The 22,610-nt window shown below is 35.3% G+C and overlaps 1 protein-coding gene across 3 annotated transcripts in view; it reads left to right on the forward strand.

Moving 5' to 3' along the window:
* The window catches only part of HTR2C (5-hydroxytryptamine receptor 2C), a 329,358-nt gene that overhangs the window by 134,304 nt on the left and 172,444 nt on the right, over positions 1 to 22,610 (forward strand). For 2 of the 3 annotated variants that reach the window (XM_043896129.1, XM_043896130.1), the window contains exons 3-4: positions 16,839 to 16,952; positions 21,849 to 22,162. In XM_043896129.1, coding sequence (XP_043752064.1) covers positions 16,918 to 16,952; positions 21,849 to 22,162 — 349 coding nt within the window. In that variant the 5' untranslated portion in view covers positions 16,839 to 16,917. Of the gene's footprint in view, positions 1 to 10,760; positions 10,851 to 16,838; positions 16,953 to 21,848; positions 22,163 to 22,610 lie in introns of all 3 variants that reach the window. The other variant, XM_043896128.1, reaches the window with a different exon arrangement.

Here is a 22,610-nt window from a genome sequence, read left to right on the forward strand (position 1 = left end):
TTCAATTCAAAAAGCTCAAGAACTATTTTTTAGTGCTATGTGTCTGCTAAAAAAATTTAAAAATGAAGTGCTAAAAACTTCTTAAGGGAATTCTTACTCAAAATAACATTACAGACATTTAGATTTAAATATATCTATCATATTTTATAAAGATGTATTAACAGTGTATTATTTCAGTGGAACTATAAACCTAAAGACCTAAACATCACAATGTTCACTGCAGCACTGTTTACAATAGCCAGGACATGGAAGCAACCTAGATGTCCATCGGCAGATGAATGGATAAGAAAGCTGTGGTACATATACACAATGAATTATTACTCAGCTATTAAAAAGAGTGCATTTGAATCAGTTCTAATGAGGTGGATGAAACTGGAGCCTATTATACAGAGTGAAGTAAGTCAGAAAGAAAAACACCAATACAGTATATTAATGCATATATATGGAATTTAGAAAGATGGTAATGATGACCCTATATGTGAGACAGCAAAAGAGACATAGATGTAAAGAACAGGACTTTTGGACTCTATGGGAGAAGGTGAGGGTGGGATGATTTGAGAGAATAGCATTGAAACATATATATTATCATATGTGAAATGGATCACCAGTACAGGTTCGATGCATGAGACAGGGTGCTCGGGGCTGGTGCACTGGGATGACCCTGTGGGATGGGATGGGGAGGGAGTTGGGAGGGGGGTTCAGGATGGGGAACACATGTACACCCGTGGCTGATTCATGTCAATGTATGGCAAAAACCACCTCAATATTATAAAGTAATTAGTCTCCAATTAAAATAAATAAATTAATTAAAAAAACCTACAGAAAAGGCCTATCAATTTGAAAGCATGTACTTTTATAGTAAACCATTGTGATTGTTCATTACTACTCTTCTCTTGAATGCATTGCCAAAGGCTATCAATTTCAGCTCAGGATGGTACTATAATCCAGAGGATTACAAAGAGGATGAAGCTGACTAGAGAATGTATTTAGGCTGAACCTGATACTAAAGGGACTTCCCTCATAGCTCAGTTGGTAAAGAATCTGCCTGCAATTCAGGAGACCCTGGCTTGATTCCTGGGTCAGGAAGATCCCCTGGAGAAGGGAAAGGCTACCCACTCCAGTATTCTGGCCTGGAGAATTCCACTAAGAGTTGGACACAACTGAGCAACCTTCACTTTTCACTTGCTATTAAAGAGCTATTTAAAAAAATAAATAAATAAAAATAAAGAGGTATTTTTTCACCATCAGGATATCTCCTTTTGATAGTTCATTTAGTCCTATATTTTAGTTAACAGTTTATATGAGGGATTTTCTTTTCCTACAAATGTAAATTCTCATAGTGTTTCTGTATCTCCTCATTTGAGTATCATAAAAATCCTAGAGATTTCAATTCTAGTTGAGCACAAATACATCAATTCATTCTTTCTGATTTCAACTTTGCCCTTTTTTTTCAAGGTAAGACTACTTATATAAAGGTATCATAACAATTTCTAACTAACTGGTTTCCCTCCCATTCTTTGAAGACAAAGAAAAAAAATCCAGATGCAATATTTTTTTATTGTGAGACATTCATTACAAATATATTTTATTAAAGCTGCATATTAGGAAAGCAATCAACATTAACTAAAATAGTTTGGTACCTAATCATATTACACTGACCATGATTTTAAAATAATTAGATGATTCTATTGACTAATTTTAGAAAATGCACTTGTTCATTAAATCAACATACCTCTTTAATATCTGCTAATCATTTAGCTTTCTGTAGAGCAATTTCACATAAAATCAACATACCTCTTTGATAACTGCCAATCATTTAACTTTCTATAGAGCAATATCAGCTGTTTGGCCACAACTAGAATTTAAAAGACACAGAAGGATTAAATGAGTTGCCCAAAGCTATAATGTTCAGAAGTAAAAATTGTACTCAACTTTCTATCCTTGAATCACAAAACTCAATGTTCATTCAAATACAATATATTTCTGTCTTTTTTTAATAACAAAGTCAGCTTTCCCCACTATTTTACACATCTTATCTTATAGGTTTAGAGACAAAATGTCCTCCAAGATTACCTGACTCAAAAATTTTAGCATTATTCAACTTCACATGAAATGGACAAAAGACTTTTTATATGTGCTTAACTACATGACCCAGAAGAAGAAGACACTATTTGGCAACTATAATAGAACACTTCATTGCTTGAAAAGAGTCTCTGCTTTCAAAACTACTGATGCAATTAAACAATGTAATCATGTGACTCACTTGGGTTAATCCTAGTTTGCCAAAGCTGAAAGCTATCTTTCCTTTATTTTAAACATTTGCTTATAACTGTGTCAGTTATGCTAAATTCACAAATTGTGTTAAAGTAATAATCTAGAACTATTTGTTGTGGGGATTATCTCCATACTACTTGTTCGGATACAATAACTAGTGTGTTTTCCAACAGAGCAAAATTGCCTTCTTTACATTTTTACTCTAGTCATGGAAGTGTTAATTGTACCCAGAAATCACTTTGTCCCTTTGCTATTGTTGTGAGTAAATTAAATGATTGAGAAAGCAACTGTGAGATTTAACAAAGTTTTGCATAAACAACTTATGTTTGAGAATAGTTCTGCCAGTTATTCCTGCCAGAGTTAGTCCCTGGAACAGTATGTGTAATGCAGCCATGTGGGGCTTCCAGACATCTAGGAATTAATACAGATTTGAGAACAGTTTTCTTTCCACTTCTTCCTTCTGGTCCCTTCCTCTCTCTCCCCCTCTCCCCCTCCCTCCTTGCCTTTCTTCTCACCTTCTCTTCTTTTTCCTGCCTTTCTGCCTGACTTCCTTTTATTGAATATTTCAAGAGTGAGATGTTCAGGAATGCACTCCAAAGTAGCTTTCTACTGCATTTAATTGTCCAGTCTATGACAATTTCTTCACTTCTTTTATTTAAAGGGAAGATATAAGATACTGATACTAGTAAGACTTTAAACATTTGTGACTCTTAGAGGCCCTTTGCTCTTGGTAAGGCTGAGCATAAAAGGACTGAAAAGAGAATAGGAGACTTGCTTCTAATCTTGGCACCAATAAGAATTAACAGCAGAACATTGGACAGGTCATTTATCCCTTCTGGATCAGTTGCTTCAACTGTCAAAACAGGGAGTCAGATGGTCTTTGAATGTCCCTTTCAATACCTTCCCTGAGAGTGTAGTTATTAAGACATAGAAATTGACAGGTACAGTGTTCGACTTGGAGGATTTTATATTGGGTTGGCCAAAAGTTAGTTCGGGGTATTCCCTAAGATCATATGGAAAAACCCGAACAAACTTTTTGGCCAACCCAATAGTTTCTAGCAGGACTCAACGAACAATTGTAAGCATTAATGGTACAGAGTGAAAGAATATAGACATTGGAATGAACAATTTTTAAATTGAATCCATATCTACCATTTACAATCTATATGTGTTATTTTAATATCTCAATTTATTTTTTAATTTGGTATTGCATTGTTGTCATGGCAACGATTGAGGAAAAAGTATATGAAGTATTTCTCACAGAGTTTGACATATAATAATAAATTAGTAAATGGAAACAATTATTATTCATTCATTTTTCATCATATTTTCATGTTGAGAAGTTTCTACAGGAATTACTTCATCAGAAAAATCCTTTATTCTTCTCTCTACATATCTTAGAGTGACAGTTGGTGACTTACATAGTAACACTTACCAGGGTATACCACAATGACAGATTCAGTGGCATGAAATATAAAAAGTTTCATACTAAGAGCTTTTCTACTGCCAGATGCAAAGTATTGAGCCAAAAGGTATGTGGGAAGCTGATGAATAAATTTCCACAAATATTGGCAAGAGCTGGGTACTTCTTTTATGAATGTACATTCTCAGTTTTTGGCAAGTTAATTGCAATGACCATTTAGATAATTTCTGGCTTTCTCTGAGTAGCAGGTATTCTGTGGAATCTGTAGAATTTTTCAAGCCTATATATATGTAATGTGATACAATTAGTTACAGAGGCACTATATTGCCAACTCCTCTATCTTTGGCTTTTATTTTTTTAAGTTGTTTTTCTATACAGATGGTTTTAATTTAGACCAAAATATTTTAGTAATTTAAAATAAGATCTTAAAACTCAAGGAACCTTTCTTATAATAACAAGTAATTTGATGACAACTGATTTTATTTCAGAACTCCAATACCCAGCAGATGGTGGGAAAAAATTAAATTTCAATAGAGAACAGCAGTGGGTATAAAATCACAAATATGTTATTCAGTAACCTTAAGAACTGAGGTAATTTCCAAAAGTAGCTTGCAGAACTTTTATTCCTTTATTTATAGAAGAGATGAGTAAAATCTTGAAAACGCTTAGAAATTGTACCAATTTATCTTATTATGTATGCTTCATTAATGAAGAACAAGGAAGAACAAGAACAGAGAACAAAAATGTAATCCCTACATAGGCAGGGGTCTTTAATTTACTGTTGCATTCCAAGTGTCTAGAATATTGTCAAGTACATACTAGGCATCAAATAATTGTGTTAAATGAACAATACCCTGATAAGTACATAAACTCTCTGCTTATACTGTCTTTCTAAATGTGCTGGTTTTTTTTTTTTTTTTTTAATGCCCGAAATATTCTTTTAGAATCTTGACTTGCTATTTACTAGGAAAAACTGCTTAACCTCTTTGAATCTAGTGATTTCTTTTTCTGTAAAATGACTTGTGGACCTTAAAATTAGATGAAACTAATGAACATCATGCCTGGGACACAGTAGGTGGTCATTAAATGTTTGTGAATTTTATTAGCACTGTACCTGCACTTTGAAAAAACTGGGCCCCTATAACTTTAACCTAGAAATTGTTATTTGTAATATAAGAAAATAGAACTCCCTGTGCAAGTTTTTGAAATGTAACAATAGAAGTAACACTGCCTATGACTTACTACTTAAAGAGGAACAAATGTTCATGTCGATGCATGTATTTTTGTTAAACAAATGCATAATTTAGTCAGTATCATATGCAGTTTGGAAAAGTAAAGCATTATTTAAATGCTATTTCCTGTGATATCATGAAATACTGAGTCCATGAAAAGAGAAAAAAGAATAAACTACTCTCATTAACCTATTTCCCAGCATAATTTCAAAGGTCTATAAAAACCACATATGAGCCAAAGGGGTCACACAGTACCTCAGTGAGGATTTGCACCAAATGTATTTTCCTTTATAAATTTGCTGAGTGAACAGAGTATTTCCAATAAGAAATGAATACCTTTAATCAGTGCAAAATTTCAATATATCTAGTTACTGATATTAAAAATTATGCCCAGTCATGCATGATGGAACTAATTTTGAATCTACAGCTGCTAGAGAAATCCATAGCAAATTTAAATATAATATGCATACTACATGGGAAGCTGTCAGAAACCCTTATTTACCATCAGTCACCTTCCTCTAAATGATTGTTGTCCTGAAAGATTTTTAAGCCTTTTACCAAATTAGAGCCACGCCCTGTATTTAGTGACTCCTTGAGGGCTTAGGGCTTCCCTGGTGGCTCAGAGGTTAAAGTGTCTGCCTGCAATGTGGGAGACCAGGGTTCCATCCCTGGGTTGGGAAGATCCCCTGGAGAAGGAAATGGCAACCCACTCCAGTATTCTTGCCTAGAGAATCCCATGGACGGAGGAGCCTGGTAGGCTACAGTCCACCGGGTCGCAAAGAGTCGGACATGACTGAGCAACTTCAATTCACTTCACTTCACTTCACTTCTTCTTGAGAGTTTAGATGAGAGCTTTCAAGTTGTTGTAAGCCATTGTTAAAGTGCAGAGGGTATATTGATGAAAAGACATTAATGAATTAGTATTGGAAATATGGTTCACTCAAGGACTACTTTTCTCAAAATATGCTGTTGTAATACCCACTGGGAAGAAAGCTATCAATGAAGAAATATGCCTATATAATTTTACACTATCTAGAAAGATCAACTTTTTTTCTAGAGAAAATGCACTATCTTCATCATCTTAGAGATGGTTAATGTTTGTGTGTTTTGTTTTTAACAACTGGACTGGTAGCACATTACAGTGCTAAAAACAAAAACTGGGTAGGGCATAAAACAATGAGGTCTTCCATCTTTGAGAAAACTAAGTATTTTTCATGCTATATAACCTGAAAGCATATATCATTTGTAGTTATAATTTCTTTTGAAAAAAATTTTCAAATCTACACAGTAGTAGAGACAATAGTATAATGATCCTCCATGTACCATCACCCAGATTTAATAATGAATAAGATTTTTCAAAGTTTGATTCATCTTTCATTTTCTCTCCTACTCTCTTTATTAAATTATTTTAAATCATTGTGCTTTACTTCAGTATGTGTTTCTAAAATTGTGGGTATATTCTTACATACCCATGATGTAATTACTATATGTAATAATTTTAAGAATAATTCATTGGTACCACCTACTATTCCAGTTTATATTCACATTTTCAACATTGTCTCAGAAATACCTTTTAATATTTTTCCTCTTAGATTTACTTTAACTTTGGGTGAAACTGTAGAATAACATGGTGATATTTTAGCAAAGTTGCCTATAGTTGGTCTATATTATACTATGAATCTATGTGATAGAAAACTATGTGGCACATGAGTGGGTGAAACTGTTGTAACTGCCTATATATAAAATAATTTTTCAGTGAGATGTAAAAACTGGTGTTGCTGTTACTAAGCAGCTGTTATCTCATAAATTGCTTATTTTGGTCAAATTTACAGTGATCAATATTTCATAGATTTTAAATATTAGGTAAATTAATTCTTTTCCTTGAAAACATGAATGAAAATATTCAACCACTCAAAGGGACTTTGAATCATTATGAAATGATTTCCACTTGTGAAATTATGGTGTTATGGAGGATGATAAAATTTGTGTATCCATGTCACCTTTCTTTTCATTCCCCAGCCTCAGAATACCACACACAAGCACACTTTGAAATCATGAGCAAAAGAACTTGAGGGCTTATGTTGGTTTTGAGCTACTTGACAGATTGTATTTTTGTAAATTGAGTTGTACAGGAGGTACTCTGGGAGAGTAATTAACAGAATTCTTCATGCATCTAGTTAGGAAAAAAGTGAAGCCATATTACATGTCATTTGTGGTCTGATATTTAACTTTGATCTCACTGAGAGAACTTATATAAAATAGGCATCCCTGTTACATCTATAAATATTGACATCATCTGATATGAAGTTCACAGAGTTGGTGCAAGGAACAGTATTTTCAAAGGTGTTGAACTGATGTACCATTTTTCTCCATGAATAAATAAAATGGAAGAAGAGTACACAAAGAAGCAATCAGGTTTAGTTGAGCATTAGACCAGTAAAACAGAAGTAAAACTTTAGATAGATGTGAAACTGGCTAGTACTTCTTATAATTCACTTTTCTGTAAAGTATCCCAGGCATAAGACTTTATAAAATCAGAAAATCACAAATAATTTTGTTTTAAAATTTGTGTGTCTGTGTAGTCTCCTAATCCTCTGAGAATGAGGTACACATCTAAAAATCATTTAAGGAAGCATAAAGAAGAGATGGGGCAGAAAACATGAACATTAATTTGTGCACTGTGCAGGCTGTATCATGAGAATATTCAGGTAAAAATTACTTTCACATTCCTTTCAAATCAAGAGACTTTCTCAGATGAATGTCATGTCCTACATTTAATTGACAATAACAAGAAGTAGAATGTAGTTGCAACCAAACTTAGCTATTTATAAGTATCTTATATGTAAGATAGCATGGAATAATGTCCAATATTTATGAAGAAAACCAGAATCACAGCACTTCAGAGTCAGAAAGGATAGAGATACTTTATCATAACCCTTTCATGTCATGATTGAAAACACTGAGACCCAAATTGGTTCAGTGACTTATCCTAAACCACACATCAACTAAGTGATATAAATCAAGACTAGAACCTGGGTTTTCCACCTCTCAACCTCATTTCCTTCTTCCTATACCTCACATATTTAACATCTAGGGAACTGAATGGTGCTATAATGATGTACACATTATATGTTATTGGTTATACAATTAACTTTCAATTTGTCTCAATTTTTTGTACTTGTGATAAACTTTATTTTCACATTATTAATTTGTTTTTTTAAAGGTATTGCTCAATTTTTGGAATTTATATGCATTGTACAATAATAAGTTATAAAGCAATAGTAACAGTTGCTTTTTTTAGCTGGAACAGCAAAACCAGCCCTAGACTGAGCCTTCCACTCCAAAGTGGCTTTTTGTTTGTTTCTCTTCCCATTATATAGGTGATTCTGAAGCTGTGAAATGAAGAGCTGTTGGAAAGACGAGAAGTTAAGAGTTCATTCGGCTGTCCAGATGTATCCAAATACCCCGATATTTGGCAATAAATACATCTGGGCAACTGATTGAACTTTTCGCTTTTCTGACTCGACTGGATCCCTCTACAGCCAAAAGGGCCTGCTATAATAGCCAAAAGTTTGTGATCTTAACCTAATGAGATGGGAAATGGGAGTTGCTTATGGGGGAGAAGACACCAATGTATTATGTAAGTGGGAACACATTTTAATTTGCAGCTGAATTGAATGTTAAGTATCTTAAAAAAGACAGTTTCCCCTTCTAGTTTGTGAAATTAAAATCAAACTGAGAAAATTTTGAACTGTTCCCACCACTGACACGTGTGTGCTTAATTCACCAATATAAAAGGACGGGATTTTTTTTTTTTTTATTGTGATTGACAAGACCCAACAGATGCTGACTCATATTACTAGTATACTATAATATTTTTAAAATATCTAACCTCAAGCTATGGCTACATACATAGGTCCATCTGAAGTACTTCTCCCAGTCACTCTTAATCCGACTATGCCATTCCATTTTATTCATAGCAGTTCTTACTATCTGAAATTATCAACTACTTCTTTAATGCTTATTGTCTGTATCTCTTACTAGAATATAAGCTCCCGGAGAGTAGGGTCCTGGTCTACTTTCTTTGCTACAGTGTCTGGCAGAATACCAAGTACATAATAAGCAATCAATAAATAATTGAATTCATGAAAGTACTATCATACAGACTATTATACAGTCCTGCAAATCAGTCAAAATTGGTCTCCAACTCAGAGATTTAGCATATGGTTTGCTCCATGAGTTTCCCTGTTTAAAAGCATTCACTTTATTCTGCTATGTGGATTCTTGCATATGTGCTAAGTTGTTTCAGTCTTTGCGACCCTATGGACCATAGCCCACCAGGCTCCTATGTCCATGGGATTCTCCAGGCAAGAATATTGGAGTAGGTTGCCATTTCCTGCTCCAGGGGATCTTTCTAACCCAGAGATCGAACCCAGGTCTCTTGAGTCTCCTGCATTTGCAACCAGGTTCTTTACCACTAGCACCACCTGGGAAACCCATGCGGATTCTTAGATTGAGATAATTCTGGGATAGCTTTCAGGAAGAAAGCAGCTTCAACTTGTTGGGCACTTTGCCCACTAAGGCAGATTCTCTGAATATCTGTTACTACTGTCAGGGAGAGGGAAATTTACCCCCCTATGCTTCTTGAGTTCTTGTTGCTAGACTAATAAAATTGAGGCAAGACAAACTAACAGGAGAAAAAGAAACAAATTTTAATTCATGTGTATGGAGGACTCATAGAAATAGGACCTAAGAAGTAGCTAAAGCAAGAACTTTTTCTAATTTTTAGACAAAAAAAAAAAATAAATTTGTAAGGAATTGAGAAGACAAAGAAACTTAGGCTTTGGGTAGTTATTTAGTGAGGTAAATTTTGGGCTCCAAAATCACTGTAGATGGTAACTGCAGCCATGAAATTAAAAGACACGTACTCCTTGGAAGAAAAGCTGTGATCAACCTAGACAGCATATTAAAAAACAGAGACATTACTCTACCAACAAAGGTCCATCTAGTCAAAGCTATGGTTTTTCCAGTAGTCATGTATGGATGTGAGAGTTGGACTATAAAGAAAGCTGAGCTCTGAAGAATTGATGCTTTTGAACTGTGGTGTTGGAGAAGACTCTTGAGAGTCCCTTGGACTGCAAGGGGATCCAACCAGTCTATCCTAAAGGAAACCAGTCCTGAATATTCATTGGAAGGACTGATGATGAAGTTGAAACTCCAATACTTTGGCCACCTGATGTGAAGAACTGACTCACTAGAGAAGACCCTGATGCTGGGAAAGATTGAAGGCAGGAGGAGAAGGGGACGACAGAGGATGAGATGGTTGGATGGCATCACCGACGCAATGGACATGAGTTTGAGTAAGATCTGGGAGTTGGTGATGGACAGGGAAGCCTGGTGTGCTGCAGTCCATGGGGTCACAAGGAGTCAGACACGACTGAGCGACTGAACTAAACTGAACTGAAAACTTTTTAAAAAGTCAGACAAGAAGAATATCAGTTGACTGTCTATTCAATATATTTTTGAAGTTTCTTTTTTTTCCATTTATTTTTATTAGTTGGAGGCTAATTACTTTACAATATTGTAGTGGTTTTGGTCATACATTGACATGAATCAGCCATTTTTTTACAACATTCAGGGTCAGACATAGGCTCTTGTGTATCAGAGAAAACCATCTGCTGCATCACCAGGATGAACTCATAGAATTTCCAGAAATCTCATGTAAACTATGTCTTCTTACGAGTTACTTTATACTCCCCAAATTTTGTTAAAACATCAAGAAGGAATGCTGGCATTTTCTTTTCTGTCTCATCAATATCATGTTTGAACAGGTCTGGAAAAGAGAGAGTAAGAAACAGTTTGAGGACAGAAAATATTATTGAAACATGACCAATGCTTCTTCTATGTCAAAGGTGGAAAAAGTAATGGTAAAAATGAATTATAAATGGTTATCTTTAGATGATGCAAGGAAATGCCCAAGGACTCTTATCCTCTCCAAAGACAATTTGGACAAAGCAACAGCTCTTCCTTTATTCTTAGGTTCTTTTGATGTTACTCCTAAAATCACTTCAATTTTCTCCCTTTCCCTTTCCTTCAGTTAACGAGTTTGTACCCACCACTTGGCCAAGGAATGTGGGAGTGACCTGGAAAGTACATGTAGATGATTCTTCTGCTCAAAAAGTTGTCTCCAGTTCACCTTTAGTACACATCTGCCTCTATTGCACTGGACAAAACTTCTTGAACATTTTCCATTTCCTCACCAACCACCTCCTCTAATTTGGCTAGTTCTCATCTCTCCTCCTCATCCAACTATATTCCAAACCCTTTCCACACTATTTTATTGAAATGGTGCTAAGGTCACCAGCAGTCAATCTCCTTTTAGACAAATCATACAGTATGCACTCTTGTTCCTTCTCAAAATACATCTGCTTGACATTTTCCATTTTGCCTATTATTTCCATTTTATTTACTGCCCTCTTCTTTTATTTTTTCTCTAATATCTACTCTCTACTGTTTCAACAGTTGGCTCTTCAACCTGATCCTCAATTACGACTTTGCATGTGTGTGTGCCAAGTCGCTTTAGTCATGTCCGACTCTTTGCAACCCTAGAGCCTGTAGTCTGCCAAGTTCCTCTGCCCATGGGATTCTGCAGGCATGAATACTGGAGTGGGTTGCTGTGCCCTTCTCCAGAGAATCTTCCCAACCCAGGAATCGAACCCAGGTCTACCACATTTCAGGCAGATTCTTTATCACTGAACCAACAGGGAAGCCACAATTATGACTTCACTGGAGTCCTAAATCATGTTTTTTCTTCCCCCTTGTTGATGGTCTTGTTATTACTTTTATCTTTGCATAGACAGCAATGTAGATACTCTCTTAAAAGCTAAATTTAATATGTGCAAAACTGAGATAATGTGGAAAACTGATTTCCCTGCCTCATCTTTGTAGTTTTCACAAATTACGGGAGACCTGGGTTCGATCCCTGGGTTGGGAAGATCCCCTGGAGAAGGAAATGGCAACCCACTCCAGTATTCTTGCCTGGAAAATCCCATGGACAGAGAAGCCTGGTGGGCTACAGCCCATGGAGTTGCAAAGAGTCAGACACGACTGAGCGACTTCACTTCACAATGGACCACAAGGATGGTCATAATCTCCCACCACTTGGATGGCAAATTGGCATAGAAAACTAGATATTTCTTAGAGAGAGCACAGTACTGGTCTCCCAAGTGAATCATCAGCTTATTGTCCAATAAAGGCAAGAGGTGTAGCATGACTAAACTCATGACCATGCAAAACCCTTATAAGGTCACTAAAAAGAAGTCAGAATCAGAGCTGTATGCTAAATAAATCTTAACCAGGTCGCTTAATAGTCATTCTTAATATTAGAGCTAAATAAGAATCACATCAATTAGCTATGAAATTAACAAATTCCCAAATCTAACTTCTCATACTGTTCATGGGGTTCTCAAGGAAAGACACTGAGGTGGTTTGCCATTCCCTTTTCCAGTGGACCACACTTTGTCAGAACTCTCTGCCATGATCCATCCATCTTGGGTGGCCCTCCATGGCATGGCTTATAGTTTCATTGAGCTAGACAAGGCTGTGTTCCATGTGATCACTTTGGTCAGTTTTCTGTGATTGTGGTTTTCATTCTGTCTGCCCTCTGATGGATAAGGATAAGAGGCTTATGGAAGCTTTCTGATTAAAGATAATGACTGAGGGGGAAACTGGGCATTGTTCTGATGGGCAGGGCCATATTCAGTAAATCTTTAATCCAGTTTTCTGTTAATGAGCAGGACTGTGTTCCCTTTCTGTTGCTTGACCTGAGGCCAAACTATGGTGGAGGTGATGAAGATAATGGTGACCTCCTTCAAAAGGTCCCATGCATGCACTGCTGCACTCAGTGCCTGCAACGCTGCAGCAGGCCACTGCTGACCCATGCCTCCGCCGGAGACTCCTGGACACTGATGGGCATGTCTGGATCAGTTTCTTGTCGGGTCACTGTTCCTTTCTCCTAGGTCCTGGTGCTTCCATGAACTTTCAGATAGTCAAGCTCGATTTAGAAAAAGGCAGAGGAACCAGAGATCAAATTGCCAACATCCACTGGATCATTGAAATGCAAGACAGTTCCAGAAAAAGATCTACTTTTGCTTTATTGAATACGCCAAAGCCTTTGAGTGTGTGGATCACAACAAACTGTGGAAAATACTGAAAGAGATAGGAATACCAGACCACCTGACCTGCCTCCTGAGAAATCTATATGCAGGTCAAGAATCAACAGTTAGAACTTGACATGGAACAACAGACTGGTTCCAAATCGGGAAAGGAGTAGGTCAAGGCTGTATATTGTCTCCCTGCTTATTTAAATTATATGCAGAGTACATCATGCAAAATGCCAGGCTGGATGAAGCACAAGCTGGAATCAAGATTCCCAGGAGAAATATTAATAACCTCAGATACACAGATGACACCACCCTTATGGCAGAAAGCAAAGAAGAACTAAAGAGCCTCTTGATTAAAGTGAAACAGGTGAGTGAAAAAGCTGGCTTAAAACTCAACATTCAGAAAATTAAGATCATGGCATCTGGTCCCATCACTTCATGGCAAATAGATGGAGAAACAATGGAAACAGTGAGAGACTATTTTTGGGGTGGCTCCAAAATCACTACAGATGGTGACTGCAGCCATGAAATTAAAAGACACTTACTCCTTGGAAGAAAAGCTATGATCAACATAGACAACATATTAAAAAGCAGAGACATTACTTTGCCAACAAAGGTCCGTCTTGTCAAAGCTATGCTTTTTCCAGTAGTCATGTATGGATGTGAGAGTTGGACTATAAAGAAAGCTGAGCTCCGAAGAATTGATGCTTTTGATCTGTGGTGTTGGAGAAGACTCTTGAGAGTCCCTTGGACTGCAAGGGGATCCAACCAGTCCATCCCAAAGGAAATCAGTCCTGAATATTCATTGGATGGACTGATGCTGAAGCTGAAACTCCAATACTTTGGCCACCTGATGGAAAGAAGTGACTCATTGTAAAAGACCCTGATGCTGAGAAAGATTGAAGGCAGGAGGAGAAGGGGACGACAGAGGATGAGATGATTGGCTGGCATCGCTGATGCGATGGACATGAGTTTGAGTAGGCTCCGAGAGTTGGTGATGGACAGGGAAGCTTAGTGTGCTGCAGTCCATGGGGTTGCAATGAGTCGGACATGACTGAGTGGCTGAACTGAAGTCTAACTTACAGTCTTGTTGGAAGAGTCAAAGAAAGTTTTTCTCTTTTTAATTCATGCCAGCCTTTCTTCCCCATAGAATTTTTACTTTTTTAAAAAAGATTTTCACTTCCAAGATGACTATTAATAACGGCTTTTAAATATTTCTTTGAGTGATACTGATTCTGATAGTCTGAGGTTTAGCAGTTCTGAATATATAGTGACATACAGAGCCTATTTGGGGCCACTTGTTTTCAACTGTTCACACTATTTTTGATGATGCCATATTTTATATGACATATGTTAGCATATGGGCATAGATTTCATAGGCATCAATTAAATATAATGCTCAGGGTATGAGTTTTGATTAATTAAAATTCAACATTAATTGAGGTTATTCTGCAGTATCTCGTGTACTATCAAGAACTATATGAAAGCTAATATTTGTCCCCAATTTTGCCTTAGCAAAAGTAATTACTGTTATTGTTAACTGAAGATCTTACAGATATTTAGGGAGAGCATGAAAACGTTTGAAATTTATGTTTCAGAAAGAAATAAGAGATCATTCTAAATGGGTATTTACTGATCCTAAATTTATTTCTGTGGCTTAATCTGTAATTTTCTCATCATGCTTGAGACAATTTCAAGTTAATCAAAGTTTTTCCTCTACACAAAATTATATGTATACACATACACAAACAAATACACATACATATCTACACATATGTATGTTTATTCTTATAACACTGTTATGTTGTTACATGACCAGTTTCTATGAGAATAATATAAATTCTCAATAAAAATAAATCACTGTCAGTTATTCCATAAAAGATTTCTTTTCTTTATTTTATTAAACATAAGTTCTGTCAAATTTGAATAATTGAACTCACAGGTATTTCTTGTTTCTCTTAATAATTTACCTTATCCAAGGCTCTAAGAGATTTTGTATCCCTTCCCCTTGTAGAATTATGCACAGAACATTTCACATACTATAATTAAGGGGATGATTTGGGGGCAGATTTTTGTGTAGATACCCTGAAAGATCTCACAGTGAGAGTTGAGGGATAAGAAGAGAGAATAAGTTAAATTTGTAGCTTGACCGACTAGAATAACAGTGTTATTGAGTAAGATTGGCAATATAGGGAGGCAGTTTATTCTGGTAAAATTTTATTTCCATATTTCTAAAAGGAACTAGAAAATGCTAAAAAAGATTACTGACAAATTTTTATCATATTCCTTGAAAATATTTACAAATTAGACAAAAGAGATGACCTTTCAATATTATTTCATGTTCTTGAGCTATTCAACTCTCTCTTTCTCCCTCCACCCCTCCTACACACACAAACTAAATTTTTTCTCATTGACAGCCCAATACATGCAAACTTAATGTCACAATCTTGACTCTTAAAATGGCTCACAATCCCCCAAAAGAATACAGGTACATGTTTGGCATGTATGGGAAGAGAGTTTAATCAAAATACAAAAAGAGAAGATATAGAGAAGGCAAGATGAAAAATAGAGAGCTTTGCCCACTCTATTCCCAATTAAGAATTGCCAGGCAGAAAAACCAGTGGGTCTCTATGTTAATCATTAGAATTCAAACTGAGTATTTCATCATTATCAATGTAAAAATTCATAGGTACATGTTTCACTCTGTATAAAGATGTTATTTCCACAAGGAGCACAGCAGAGATCCTCAGCAAATTTGCGTCCAGTCTACTCTTGGCCAACATTTTAGCACACTGAATATAATGAGTGCTAAGTGGTGAATAATCTGTTACATAAATATTTGGTAGAGTTTTGCAATGCAACAAATAGCTCCTTCAAAAATAGCCTACAGAAATCAAAGGTACTCACTCTGAAATTCTTTGGTGTTTACAGAGTTGTCATGTTTTCTTCCTAATTCCTCTGAAGATGAATTGTCAGTTCTTAATAAATGAAACTAAAACTTTTTGTTTCAATCACCTAGTGCAACTGCCCTTTTGTTTGCAATTTTCAACATTATTCCATGTGCCCTGACTGCAGCATACTATCTGTTGGATACCAACTAGTTGGTACATAGGGTGGTTGCTATATTTACTATAGTTAATTTAATCAATTCTTTTTTTTGGGGGGGGTACAAATCTATTCATTTTTTTTTCTGTTGCCACTCTTGGATAATATTGTTGGTTAACACAAATGTATAAATAAAACTTTCTATGAAAACACAGATTGCCTCACTGAAGAAAAAAAAGTTAGAAATGTTGTATAAAATAGGTTCACTTTATAAAGAGGCTTAAATTTTGTTTTAGTTTTTCATGTTTCTATAAGATGAAACCTTTTTATTTTATACATGCTACTTAATTATTAGATCATGAACTTTCTTCCAATGGTTTGCTAATTAAAAAGAAAATATCTTAATTTATTTTTTTCAAAACACTAATTTGTACTCCAACAGGGTGAGATTTAGTAGAAGTTCCATATAAAGAAAGTGTATATAAGAAATTTTAGAAAAATCATGATGGTCATATATTGGTAAATAAATGAAGAATCTATTCTCTTTGCTATTTTTATCACTTATATAACATAATATTTGTTTGCTAAATTTAGTATTGATTGTTTCTTATCACTTAATAAGTATATTTACTTTTATTTAATTAAATGTTATGCAAGTTATTTCAACTTTTAGTAATTCTTTTTCTTTTTTTCTCTCCCCAGAAAGGATGGCATAATGAATCCAGTCTGTTAAATTTCCTCTTCTCAATTTTAAACTTGGTTGCTTAAGACTGAAGCAATCATGGTGAACCTGAGGAAAGCAGTGCACTCATTCCTGTAAGGAATTTTTGAAAACTAACTTTTCAGAGTGTTTTGCTCAAAAATGTTAAATAGGTTTTATATGATTGTTCAGCTATATTTCCCTCAGCATGCATAAATGACTTGAATACCAATAGACTAACATTGGTGTTTTCTATTCAAAAATAGTAAATGGGGAAAAACAATAATTTGAACTCCAATTAAACACAACCACTCATATGTTCAAACAAGTAAAAATAATCCTGATGCTATGGTTGATGTGGTTGCTTTCTCTATGGCTAAAATGTAGAAATGAGGAAAGGTTCTTTCCTTCCTAGATGAACTAAACAGCCAAGAGAGTAAAGCATTTTTATGTCTCTGGTTTTATGAAGAAAGTTGAGGTTTCAAAAGAATGGGTCAGAAGTCAGGGAGTAGCGTTTGGAGAATGTAGCTGGACAGAGAAAAATAATACTATTCTCAGAAACCTTGAGACAGTGAGCCAATAGTTAAAATCAATAGAATAACATAAAAGAGATAAGGAAGAAATTGAATTCAAGTACTGAGCAATTCTAAATGTGATCTAATCCAGGTATATCTTCTTTGTAACTTAGTAAAAAGTTGGATTGTTTTCTTCTAAACCTACACTTTGAAGAATGGGGGCATAATAAAAAAGATCCAGGGTGCTGTAAACTCTGATCAGTACAACTGAGAGGCCTTGAATCACCTTACCCCTACACCGTCCCCTCTATGATTTCTACAAAAGTGCTCACTGAGGAAAAAGTTTATAGAGCAAGGTAAACACAAAGTACATCAACGTTGGATTATCTGCAATATGTGCATTATAGTCCATCTTGGATGTCACTGTACATTGCAGTGATGATAGTCCCAAGGATTTGTGATTCCAAGTAAACTAGAGCAGACAGGAGAAGGAAAGAGTGAAGGACAGTGATAAAGAAGGAGAAAGAAGAGCCAGGTGTGGGGAAATGAAAGGACCAATGTTCCCCCTCTAGGTGGCTGTATCAAACTTAGTATATAGCCATTGTTCCACATATCAAAATATAGGGATATATTGTGTGCTTAGTCGCTCAGTCGTGTCCGACTCTGCAATTCCATGGACTGTAGCCAGCCAGGCTCCTCTGTCTATGAGGATTTTTCAGGCAAGAATACTGGAGTGGGTTGCCATGTCCTCTTCCAGGGGATCTTCCCATCCCAGAGATTCTGCATTTCAGGAGGATTCTTTACCATCTGAGCCACCAAGGAAGCCCAAGGATACCGGAGCGGGTAGCCTATCCCTTCTCCGGGGGATCTTCCCAACCCAGGTATCCAACCGGGGTCTGCTGCATTGCAGGCAGATTCTTTACCAGCTGAGCTACCAAGGAAGCCCTAGGGATACCTTAAAGGGCACCAAATTATCCTGGTATGAAATTAAAGAATTTGTGGCTCAATGGTAAAGAATCTGCCTGCCAAGTCAGGACATGCCAGAGATGCAGGTTCAATCCCTGAGTGGGGAAGTTCCCTGGAGAAGGAAATGGCAACCCACTCCAGTATTCTTGCCTGGGAAGTCTCGAGGACAGAGAAGCATGGCAGGCTATGATCCAGGAGGTCAAAAAGAGTTAGACACTACTGAGCACCATGCAAGAGAAATAAGGGCCCATTCATCTCTGCTATTAATGCCCATTGTCATATGCCATGCAAAAACTCAGTATATTTAAAATGTACTCAGACCTTTAAATCAAATTATCATTGTTTATCTACTAAGAATGTCAGATTATATTTTCATTAAATATCTAGTAGCAATGAATAAATTATTTGAATTGTTCAGACAGAAACTGTGATTTTTGTGTACATGCTTTATAAGAATTATGTGGGCTTAATAGCAATTAATGTGAGCTTTAGAAACAAGACCCAAATCACTCCTCTTTTGTAAAGGGACTGTATGGTTTTCATTAAGCATGTAAATATTAGAAATTAGGTTTAATTAGAATACAGCTAATTCTTGATTACAATACTATAGAAAATAGGATTTACTGCAGTAAAAATCATAAAAATTTGCTCATAAGTAGTGCTTAAAGTGAATTTATTAATTGAACTGAAACTAGGTAAAAACTTGTCAGGATTATTCCCAATAATATCACTTTATTTAATAACTCACAGAAGATATATTTAGGTTCTATAAACTTCCTCAATAATTTAATATTTGTCTAATGGACTCTTTAATAAAAAATAAAAATATATTTTACCAGTAGAGGTAGGCAAAATGTTTTGAATATTTTTCTATCCCAAAGTTCTAAGATACTCAAATTTTAAAATTCATAATTGAACATAGTTTTCATGTACTTTTGTTATATACAATTTTATTTTACATTATTTTACCATTGTTACAGAAATATGAAAGTACTTAGATGTTTTCACAATTTACTTAGAAAATTTGAAGTTGCACTGCATATCCTGTTAGGATCATATTCTATAGGCCTAAGAATAAATATACTTGTGGTTCTGCAACTGACAATTGAAGATGTAGCATATTATTTTGAGCAGAAAGACTTATGGGACTACCTGAAATGACCATCAACTAATAGAAACTAGATTTTTTTTTTTTTAATTTCAGAAGAACATGTTTTTCATCAGTTAGGCCAGAAAAGACTTTGGATTTAAAATGACTATCTGAACCCAGTTCTGCATAAATATCTTCTTAAAATAAAACTAGGACTTAAATTTTTGACAGATTTTGAAGTACACTGAGTTAGGATATAGCTACCACAAGATACTTTTGTTTAACTTTGAAGGCAGAAAGAATGTTTGCTCCAACATTTACTGAGGGCCTATTAAGTCAAAGGTATTATTTTGAGACTTTACATTATCATTTAATTTTCACAAAAACAATGTCATAAAGATCATCCTTATTTTAGAGATGAGGAAATAGATGTTCTGAAAGGTTAAGTGACTGGTCAAAAAAATCATTAAGATAATATAGCCAGGACATTGGTCACATGCCAAATGCAACAAATACTGTGACAGAATAATCAAAGCTGGAAAGCAAATACCTTGTTTCTATTTATTTGGGTCTTTATTTCAATAATTTCTACACACCTTAATCACAGATTAATTATGCTATAGATTTTTTGAATCACATATTATTTTAGCTTATTTTTATGTCCCAGGAAAAAATACATCCAGCATTTGAAAAAACTGAATGAGTATCTCTCGTTATTTGAAAAAATTACTATGTATATCTCTTCCCCAAACATGATGCCTAGCATATCAGGCAGCTTTGAATAATGAGGAAGTAGTTTTAAGCTAAATGTCTGAAGTACTAGTTTTCATCCCCTGTAGAATGAGTAAGTCAAAATATGTTCATTATTTCTTCATTATCTTAAACTACAGAAAGTATATTCACAAGATATTAAGAGAAATAATTTTCAAATATGGTAGAAAATTATTATAATATTTTATTTAAGTTTAAACAATGTCAATAAGTTTTCAGGTTCAGTGTTCAGTTTTGGTGGTTCAGAAAGTGTAGTGTGTGTGTATAATATTATAGATACAATTATGATCATCATAATCATCTAGTGTTAGCTACTTCAAATTTCTCTGGTGATTGATAATAAGTGATAGTCAAACCACACATATATTTTCCCTGTATAGAAATAATATTTTTAGTTCAAAGAACAAGTGAATGAGATAATGAAATAAAAACATTTACATGAAGAACTCATAGACTCTGGATTTTGTACCGTTATATGTTCCATCACCCCATGCAATTTTCTTGCACAGAAAATTTTTTAGCACATGTTGTACCAATAGAGGAAATTTTCTTCTCTATAAATACCAGGGTTTAACAGCTAGTACATATAGTGTACTTGTTGCTTAATATTCATTAAATAACTTACTGAACACAGAGTACACATAAGACAGTCATTCAGTTCAGTTCAGTTGTTCAGTTCAGTTCAGTCGCTCAGTCGTGTCTGACTCTTTGTGACCCCATGAATCGTAGCATGACAGGCCTCCCTGTCCATCTTCAACTCCCGGAGTTTACTCAAACTCATGCCCATCGAGTCGGTGATGCCATCCAGCCATCTCATCCTCTGTTGTTCCCTTCTCCTCCTGCCCCCAATCCCTCCCAGCATCAGGGTCTTTTCCAAAGAGTCAACTCTTCGCATAAGGTGGCCAAAGTACTGGAGTTTCAGCTTCAGCATCAGTCCTTCCAATGAACACCCAGGACTTAGCAGATAATAATTCTTGCTTTAAAGCAGGAAATATTGAATATGCTTGTCTTTGTCTATTTTGTTAAGGAAAATTAATGTTAGTTTTATTGGACACTTTGGGGACTTACACTGATATATGTAAACTGAATAAATCTTATGTCACCATCAGGGGAAATTAATTTGGAATTTACAAAACAAAACCACATCTGTGTCTCTTGCATTAGTCTGCCACTTGGCCTGAAATTCTTGTTAGTAAAAGCCTACATAAGTACCATCACGAGAAATATACATTTTAAATGACTTTAAGAAATTTCGTTTCCAGCATAGGAAAGCATCAAACCCATAGGAATTAATTATCACCACAAATCATCTTCTAGCCTAGAACAGGAGCCAGAAAACACAGGACAGAAATGAGGAGAGTGTCAGGAAGAAGGAAAATGTATAGGACAGCTATTAAATGTATAGGACAGCTATTAAAGATACCATGAGCCAGCATTTTATGTATGTATATATATATATGTATGCATATATATTTCAGTAAGCTAAGAGCCTAACTCATATTAAACCCTCAATAAAAGGATAGAAATAAGAAATACTGAGGTTTAATTAAGAGAGTAAAAACGGTGATGTGATAATAATGATTGTTAAAGGAAAAGCAGTTGTTTTATATAAGTATTATTAGGTACAAGCAATATAACATGTACCTGATTTTTTTTTTCTTACTTTTCAGTGTGCACCTGATTGGCCTATTGGTTTGGCAATGTGATATATCTGTGAGCCCAGTAGCAGCCATAGTAACTGACATTTTCAATACCTCCGATGGTGGACGCTTCAAATTCCCAGACGGGGTACAAAACTGGCCAGCACTTTCAATTGTCATAATAATAATCTTGACAATAGGTGGCAACATCCTCGTTATCATGGCAGTAAGCCTGGAAAAGAAACTGCACAATGCCACCAATTACTTCTTAATGTCCCTAGCCATTGCTGATATGCTAGTGGGACTACTTGTCATGCCACTGTCTCTGCTTGCAATCCTTTATGGTAAGTACCATTTTATCAGTTTTTCCATCTCAAGTCATGTCATAAATTTCTGTCAGGTATTGTAGTAAACAGAAAGTTAACTATCCTATTCATAACATTTGGAAAATTAAGGAAATTGTGTGACAGAAAAATTGGACATATTTAAATAAATCAGTAGCAAATCAGTCTTCAAAAAGCAAAACAAGTGTTTTATATTAAAATCATATATAGATACTCTATTGCTTAGTGTCATTTCTAAACAATGACAGTGCCTTCCAATGTACAGAATGTGACAGTGAAAGAAACACACTGACTCCTATGTTCTGGGCCGAACACACACCTAGTATCATCTTATATAAAAGGAAGATGAAAGAAGCATATCATCTTAAAAAAAAATTTAAGTAATCTTAAAAGTTGGCAAACTAAGTGCTTGCCACATAATAAGCACTCAATAACAGCTATTCTTCTT

Source organism: Cervus elaphus, chromosome X, assembly GCF_910594005.1.
Source record: "Cervus elaphus chromosome X, mCerEla1.1, whole genome shotgun sequence".
NCBI lineage: Eukaryota > Metazoa > Chordata > Mammalia > Artiodactyla > Cervidae > Cervus > Cervus elaphus.